General features: G+C 32.9%; 1 protein-coding gene across 4 annotated transcripts in view; it reads right to left on the reverse strand.

Annotated features, from left to right (window-relative positions):
• The window catches only part of LOC117110002 (neuronal acetylcholine receptor subunit alpha-3-like), a 31,832-nt gene that overhangs the window by 9,478 nt on the left and 12,930 nt on the right, over positions 1–9,424 (reverse strand). For 3 of the 4 annotated variants that reach the window (XM_033252537.1, XM_033252539.1, XM_033252540.1), the window contains one exon: positions 5,344–5,492. In XM_033252537.1, coding sequence (XP_033108428.1) covers positions 5,344–5,492 — 149 coding nt within the window. Of the gene's footprint in view, positions 1–631; positions 692–5,343; positions 5,493–9,424 lie in introns of those variants that run through there. The other variant, XM_033252541.1, reaches the window with a different exon arrangement.

The raw sequence follows: 9,424 nt of genomic DNA on the forward strand, positions 1-9,424 counted from the left end.
ATATATATATATATATATATATATATTACACACATTTATATATATATATATATATATATAAATCAAATAGTTCATAATAAAGTAAAGTACTCAAATGTATGAGTTCCATGTTATAGTTGTATGAAAAAGAGGTATTGTTGGAATCGAACACGCAATCTCTCGCCTATCGGCTATTATCAGACAGTTTAGACCACAGAGGCACGTATGATATTATTAAGGATCTAAGACCACTAGTTACCATTCCTTCATACAACTTGAGGGCTCTCACATGATGGAGCAAATTGTTTAAACTACGTAGTATTTATACATTAGGTACATCTTTACGACTTCTTCATGTAGACAAATCCAAAGAGTTCTCGAAAGGACGTAACTGCGCTGCATGAAATGTCCCATGTCCTGTCGTGGTAAGTCTTTAGTGTAGATTACGACGTCAGTAAAAACTGTATGTAGGTACAATTCCAATATTTACATTTCTAGCAGACGATACATGATAACCCCACGTTTGAAGTTTTCTTTACAATGGTCTTATACTAAGTTAAGTAAATCTTTTTTAAATGGGTAAATAGTTTCATCTTGTTTCAAATAGCAATAAATATGTATAATTCTTTGTGATAAACCAATTATTACTCACTGTTGTTTGTTGTTGACAGTTTCGCCTGGCTGTCAGTCAGGCTTCGTAAGAATCTGTGAAGGGTTTCCGCCGATGCTCGATGGTAGCGGGCCGCTCCAGCTGCCTTTAATAGTTGATCATAATATAGGTGTGAGAGGCGATGTGCGCCTTCGTCTCTATTCATTGTAGTGTTATTTATACATATTGATTCTTAAATTTTCCGCTTTAGCCACCCTTGTTCTTTATGTAGGATATTGATGTTCTCCCAGTCTGGTATGTGATTTTCATATGATCCGTTATAGCCGATTTGTGTAATTGTGTAGATGGGGATTTTCTACCGGCCCTTGTTCTTCTTTCGTATGTTCTTTTGTTCTCGTTTATAGTGCCCTGCCCGTTTCGCCAATATTAACTTTGTCACAGTTTTTACATCCAATCTCGGTGTTCCACACATTATTACACCTTTGTGAAAGTGTCTCACCACGTTAAAAGATGACAAACAGTATGAAATAAAAATGATTACAACAGCCCTAAAACGTTGTAATTATCCGACATGGACATTAAACAAAGTACAACATAGCATGGCGAAACAGCAAACAAAATAAACAAATGATCCCACAGAACAGCTTAAAGGGACCATGGCTACCATTGTAAAGGGCCTTTCCGAAAAGATGAGAACATTTAGAAATAACAAAATCGGCGTGTACTTTACACCGTTAAACAAAATCAGGAATATTGTAGTTCATCCCAAAGACAACATAGAAAAAGAAAACACATGTGGGATTGTCTATGAGGTTGGATGTAAAAATTGTGACAAAGTTTATATTGGCGAAACGGGCAGGGCACTAAAAACGAGAACAAATTGAAAGAACACATGAAAAATGTAGAGGAACATAACGTTGAGTAAGAACAAGGGCCGGCAGAAAATCCCCTTCTACACAATTACACAAATCGGCTATAACGGATCATATGACGCAAGAAAGTCCAGACTGGGAGAACATCAATATCCTACATAAAGAACAAGGGTGGCTAAAACGGAAAATTAAAGAATCAATATGTATTATGAGAAATAACACTACAATGAATAGAGACGAAGGCGCACATCGCCTCTCACACCTATATGATCAGCTATTAAAAACGGCTGGAGCGGCCCGCTACCAACGAGCATCGGTAGAAACTCTTCACAGCTTCTGACGAAGCCTGACTGATAGCCAGGCGAAACTGTCAACAACAAAAAATGGTTAGTAATAATTGGTTTATCACAAGGAATTATACATATTTAAATCTTTTTTATTGTTATGTTTAACTCCTCAACAATAATACTTTGAGACCATACGAAGGCATGAGTAGGTTTTGACATTTTGAGGACTCATTTAACTTTAACGCCCCAAATCTATCAATTGAAATTATTAGCGCCAAAGTGGTCAAGATTGCAGCAGTTTTATTAAATGGCCACAGAAATACTAAGTCGATCTTAGGAAAGACGATAAGGACAAAGACATGCGCGGCGGACTCTTCAAAGTATCCTGAAGGAGCGATAAACAGCGCTACTGACACAAGTCACTAATCGCTTCGACCGTTTTTATAATTGTCTTGTTATGAAATGTTCTGGAGAGAAATCTTTAGTCAGGTGTTTTGATTAATATGCCGACTTTGGGGACTATTAGACGTTGTATGAAATAAATGAATTAGGCCTACATACGCAGATACATATATACATTATTAAGCATAATAAGTGACGAGATGAATAATATTTACAAATTACACGGGATATCCCCGCCATCATTGTTCATCGTATGAGGTCGTCTTTGGTTAACCAAGGCAAGCTAAAGCCAGTGCGATCAACTGACAATATTAAGGTAATGTTAAATACACTTTCTATTAACAGATAATCTGAAATTATTATTATTTTTATTTCAAAGTTGATGGCCATTACCATTATCATAACGATCACCATAATCATCATCATCCTCTTTATTATTATTATTATTATTATTGTTATTATTATTATTATTATTATTATTATATTATTATTATTATTAATATTATTATTATTATTATTATTATTATTATTATTATTATTATCATTATCTTCATCATCTTTATCATCATCATCACCGTTCTCATTCTCATTAACAATTATTATTATTATAATAATATTATCACCTTCATCCTTATCATCAACACTAACAACAACAACAACAACAACAATAATAATAATAATAATAATAATAATAATAATAATAATAATAATAATAAAAATAACAATAACAACAATAATAATAATAATAATAATAATAATAATAATAATAATAATAATAAAAATAATAATAATAATAATAATAATAATGGTCATCATCATTATCATCCTCATTTGTTTAACTGTTTCATAATTGTATGAACATTAGTATTTTTGTGTAATTAGGCATATTTATCTTTTATTATTAATATTAATATTATTATTATTATTATAATCAGCTATTTTAACAAGCAGGTTTATACAACTCATCTATATTTAGAGTTAAAACAACACGAACATTTTAACTAGGCTAATGTTGCAAGTATCATATAAGCGGCAAGATGACACAATCACTTTTTTTCACTACGACTGCGATAAGGTAGGCATACATTTGGTAAGTATCACGCTGTATAGCGACGTTACATAATAATGAATATATATTAGCATCAGCACCAGCTGAAATTTGAGAAGAACATTTCCAACTAAAAAAAAAAATAAATATAGCCTTCTATTGAATTAGCTTAATGTGAGCATGAATCAATACATTAATTGCACTGCTCTTAGTCCGAAGCCGCTACTAGGTTTCAATGTCATCACGTTTTTGGCATTGACATTTCTCAGTGACCCCGGGGGAGGATTCTTGGTTTGCAGGTGTTCAATGGAAAAACTGAAAGTCACAGTTGAAATTTAAAACCTATTTCTGTCCACCACTAAAAGCTAATGTTTAATACGTAACCCCTTACTGTTACATAATTCTGATTTAAGATAAAGGTTATCGTAATCATTAAGTTTTAAAAACACACGTATCGTATTAGGCTTGAGACTAAGGAAGATCAGCACGTGATATTAATACGAATGCGTGACGTGTATTCTATACGTATTTTGATAAATCCACGTTGGCCGTCATGATAAATACGTGCATACGTACGCAAGGGCGTACCAGACCTTCGCCACGTTGGCCATAGGGAAGGTCAGAGTGAGATATGTAAAACATATTATTATTATTATTATTATTATTATTATTATTATTATTATTATTATTAATATTATTACTATTATTATTATTATTAGTATTATTATTATTATTATTATTATTATTATTATTATTATTATTATTATTATTATTATTATTATTATTATTTATATCATGCGACTTTTCTTTGCAGATACAAAGCGCTTCTTTTTCCTGGTCAGATGGTCCACATACTTAAATGTTTATTTATTTATTACCATTTGTAAAGAGGGTGACCTATCCGGTTTCTGCAGAAACTGATCATTAAGGGTCTTCGATAAAACATACAAACAATAAAACATGTAAATTATTAAATATTCAAAAGACAGATAAACGGCCTACAATATAAACAATACATTAAAACTTGTTAAAATCTGAAAAAATATACAAATTTATCTATTAATAATTTGCTTATGTATATGTTTGAAAGAGTGTAATTTTTCAGATAAACTAATATCTTTTGGAATTAAATTAGAGTGGATAAGCGTATTTTTACTAGCACATCTTTCAGATACAGATTCCTATAGCTCAGTCAAACAAAGAAGTCCATTGCCATTAGGACAGCCACTAAATTACCAATGACGGAATTTGTTTTAAAATGTTGTTGGTATGGGGGAGGGGAGTTGTGATAAAGAATTTAAACACTAATGTTATGCGCTGCCATTCCCCCTGCGTGACGTAGAACGATTCTGAGAATAATGTTTCAATGTTCCCATTATTATTTTTGTCACTGGAAGATGTAGGCTGTAGCTATCAAATATTAAATCTTTAATTTCGTTCTACATCGAAGAACACGTTATCTTAATAATATAGGTATTCAGACAGGTATATCACATCAATTATAATTTCATCCAATCAGAATGTAGGTATAACTTCTCCACTTTCAGCAACCGCTGACCGACCATTAATGGCACCTATAGCAAAATTCAATTTTGGCCGAAATAATTTCCATGTCCGAAATGGAAACACTTAATAGCACTATCGTTAAATTCGTGCTCCCGGTCAAGTAATGATGGCCCCGTAGTATTAGGTTTACTTTAATATTTACACAATTGATACAACACGAAACATAATCTATTTATGTTATTTCATACGATTTGCTTTAGTATTGCCTACTACTGGCTCAATATATTGATAGCAATGTGGTTTATTTTGACAGTTCTGTCCTTACGTTTTCTTTGGGGGTAGAATCCCCCTAGCAGGCCTTTCAGGTACACTTTCTACATCAGAGTTGTTGGCTCGGGTTGCATATCTGAATTATAGGTGTTCTGTTTTTATGAAGATTCATTACCATTCATTAAGGTATTTTGCAATGTACTAATCAAATTACATTATGAGTGACATTAATCAAGTTACCATTATAAATTGTATGTGAAATACAAATACTGTAGGCCTACGAGCACATCATTTGACACCCTTCTCATGCATTGCATCCATTGCCTATGCTAAATATAGTATTGAAATTGTAAATTCAAATTTACTTACAAAGTTTGCCATGTGACGTGGGACGATTTCGTGTTTAATTGTGACCGTAGTGTTGTCGAGTAATACAGGACGAACTATTGGGTTGTATTTTGGTGTTCTGGTTTCAAACAATTCGTGAACAAGTGCATACGGGTTACCTACAACAGCTCCTGCAATAGATTATACATAGACTTATTCGTAATAATTAGGTACGAACAGCCTAAAAGTAATACAGTACAAACAAAAAAATGCTTGCATAATAATAAATCTAATGATAATGTAGTGTCCTTTGTTTATCAATTAAAGAAATTCGGATTCAGTCTGCTGGGCCCATTGCAGCTAGAGTTCCTATATAGAGATGGCAGCCATCGATCAGCGCCTCCAATTGTTCATTCACCATCAATTCCCTGTTTCTTTCCAACTAATAGTTCTTTTTAGTACATGCAGTAAATTATGCAGACTTAACGTCCCATCAGAAGTACGAGGTAATGCGGGTACGGGGTCTTATCCAATGAAACAAATAAGAACATCAATACCACGGGAATAACTTCGATAATATAGGTCGATCACGTAACCGTTACGTTATCTCGCCCGCTGCAATAATCGTCCTCTAATAATATTAATAATAATAATTATTATTATTAATTGTGATATTTATAACAAAAATTATCATCACCATTTTCATTATTATTATTATTGATAATTATAGTTATTAATTAGTATTGTATTAATATTTGTTATTATTATACATTATATCAATATTTGACTGTTACTATAAACTAATAATATTATTACTCTGTATTATATATATATATATATATATATATATATTTATATATATATAATTTTTATTGTTGCATGATGGTACAGCAGATGTTGTATGATGACGTCATTCTGCCATTACTTGCTATACAGTATGACATACCTAAATTATCTGATACATAATTCCAGAGATGCGCTTGTACATGTCTGGATTGAAAAGTGTTATCTTTCTGACTTATCGGAAAGATAAAATACGAACAGATTCAATGGATACACTCGCATGCAATATATCACCGGTTCTTCCTGCTAATCGCTAAGCGCGTATTCATATTTTTTGTATCGCGTGACCTGAACCGTGTGGTCGTTAAACTGTTAACAATCCGAATTTTGTAGTAACGAAATTCACGAGAGCCTACTATAGATGATAATTACCAACATTCTCTCATCTCCTATTCTAGACGATACATAGTATAAAGAAATGAAAAGGGAAGGAAAGAAAAAGTCAACTCAAAAACGAGAGAAATTAAATGAAGAATAAGAACAAATGAAATGAAAAGAATGGAAAAAGAAGAGAGATAAAAATATATAAAAAGGAATAAGGAGAAAATGAAATATAAACTAATGGAAAACAATACAAAAGGTAATGGAAAAGAAAATTAGAATACTTCATAAAATTATAATTACATCTAACTAAATAATTAATAATACATATAAATTTAGGTAAATCGTAAAATTAATAAACCTCACAATTTTATTGCTTTTCCAAAAAACTCCACAAAATAGAGGGAGAAACGCCCTTCCTTTCGTCATATGTCACTGCGTTTCGGAATAGTAGGTCTATGCCTATAGATAGCACAAAACAACTGATGTATACAGTCTCATCGTACTAAATACTCAGTATGTTCCCAAATTTTATTTTTGCGAACAAATCTCGCAAATTATATGGGTGGGAATCGAACCCACGACCTCTGAACAACTAACATAGTGTCATAACCAGTAGACCACTGAGCTTGCGCTTACTGGATAGTCTTGAATCCGATCCTCAAGGGCAAACATCACTCTCATGAAATTTACTGACGCAAACAACTTTGAAAACTGCTGTATTATTATATATTGTTGTCGGAAACAATTTGGATGCACACGATAGACCCCAACGGCTATTTATTCAGAGTCTCCTACTTACTAGACTAACAAACGCCATTTATTAAGGCAATTATGAAAAAATGATGGTATCAAAACCTACAGTCTACCATTCAACATGGTTATTGATTTAATGAAAATTACTTAAACACATGTAGGCCTATATTTATTTAGGCCTAGGGCATAAATTTATTTGTAGTTGTAATGTAAGCGACCCGATGATAGAAATAATAATATGTATTTATTTTGATTAATTCAATTTCAGCCGCGCATTTCTACATACCGTGTTATTATGATCTGATTTAAACTGTATGCAATATCTATGTATAAATTATAAGAGTGTGTCTTTGCCTCATTTATACTTAGTTGGTATAGCAACCGAACAAACAATTAAACTACTACTGTCTATTACCATTAAACTACCATTGTGTATTATACAATATTTTAGAAATATTTATACGTATATTTTTTTTCTCTTTAGTTGAGACTTCTAACCTTTATTTCAGCATCTTTTTTTTTTATTTTCAGTTTGTTTATCAATTAAACAAAGTGCAGTAGCATACAGTATTAATTAATCATAACCCTACGTATTTATTTGTAGGCCTATTCATTCTACAATTTCGCCCGCCTATTTTGCCAGTGGCGGATCCAGGAATTTTAAATAGAGGGGACCCAAAGAGGGACTTTCACAGATGGAGGGTCTATACTACCTCAGCCTGACCATGGTTGGGGCTGAGGTAAGAAAATGTATGACTATGGCACTAGATAGCCGGAAACTCAAAATTTGAGTAGAATTTTCTTTTTTTCTCAATATTTTTTAAATTTTGAAAAAAAATTAGGTGGTGGGGGGAGGAGCTTCCCCCCACCTTGAATCCGCCACTGTTTGCAGTATAGTTTGTGTTTAAACTATGAATTGCGTTTATGAAATATCTTGGGGATATATTACATCCTCAAAAATTTAATTGAAATAATAAAAGGGAATAATTTGCCGAAATTTTAAATTTAACTTTATACTATAGGCATAAAAAAGACGGTTTACTAAAAGCAGGGGCGGATCCAGAGATGTCCAAACGTGAGGGGGGTGGAGTGGGCGGCGAAATGGGGGGGGGGGAAGCGAAATTTGGGCCAATCGAGTTAACACTACCCTAGGGGTCCTGGCGCCCCGCCAAATTCTAGGCGCTCGAAAATAACATCTGGTGCGTTTTGAGGGATCATTTTTTCTTTTCCTTTCTTTCTTTTTTTATTCTTTTTTTTTTTACCTTCTAAAAGGGGTGGGGGCGGGGCCGGGCCGTCCCACCCCTATATCAGCCACTGAAAAGTCAAACGTAAATCGTATTTTGTTGAAAACTGAATATCTTAAACTCGCATCGATTTTAGAAAGTTCGTGTAATGCCATAAGCATCGGTTTCAAGGCATCGAAACTAGGTAGCACTTTTAGCAAATAATTCATTTAGAACCAATCTCTTAATTGTATATGATGCCCATACTTATATTTGCTTGCATTAGTGTTGTATTCATTCGAGTTATTGATCAAACTTCTTGTCCTGAATCGACGGTATTATCTTACACAAGTTACTCACACCTCACGGAGATATCAGGCTAATTAGCTTATACAACTCAGTTCTAAATGTACCACAATGTATTAGTTAAACGTCAGGTTATACCATAGAGAAAATAGAACAGTTCTATGTTCTATTTTCTCTATGGTTATACCGTATTCTTAAACCACGCATGACAGTCAGTGAAGGCTGGTGCCATTTGTTCCAACCGGCGGCAGAGGCAATTTACAATAGGAATATTCGCTATAAAACTATAAGTGTCAATTATTAATGTTTACGGATAATATCCGTGAGTTTTTCTTTTAATCGAGCTTTTCTAAGTGTGTACTGTTTCTTAAATTAAATTTTATTGTAAACGAATGCCTCAATTCAGCATTTTGGTTTGGCTGAAACGGAATTTGTATTAGATTGTGTCGTGTTTGAAAATTAAGATAACGATTATAATATTTGTGTCAAGAGGTTTACATTACTACGTGGAAGTAATTGAAACGAAAATTATTTCCTCGCCAATAAGCTGACGTACAACTAATATTGTTCATAATTTTTTTTCATGGGATATACTCGATCGATGATACTCCAAAAATTAGATAAAATTGCACTTTGATTTGCAATGGCGCTGTATAGTCTGTAGAGACACATCT

The sequence above is a fragment of the Anneissia japonica genome, unplaced genomic scaffold (assembly GCF_011630105.1).
Source record: "Anneissia japonica isolate Jap-2015-1 unplaced genomic scaffold, ASM1163010v1 scaffold585_len4108843_cov191, whole genome shotgun sequence".
Classification (NCBI taxonomy): domain Eukaryota; kingdom Metazoa; phylum Echinodermata; class Crinoidea; order Comatulida; family Comatulidae; genus Anneissia; species Anneissia japonica.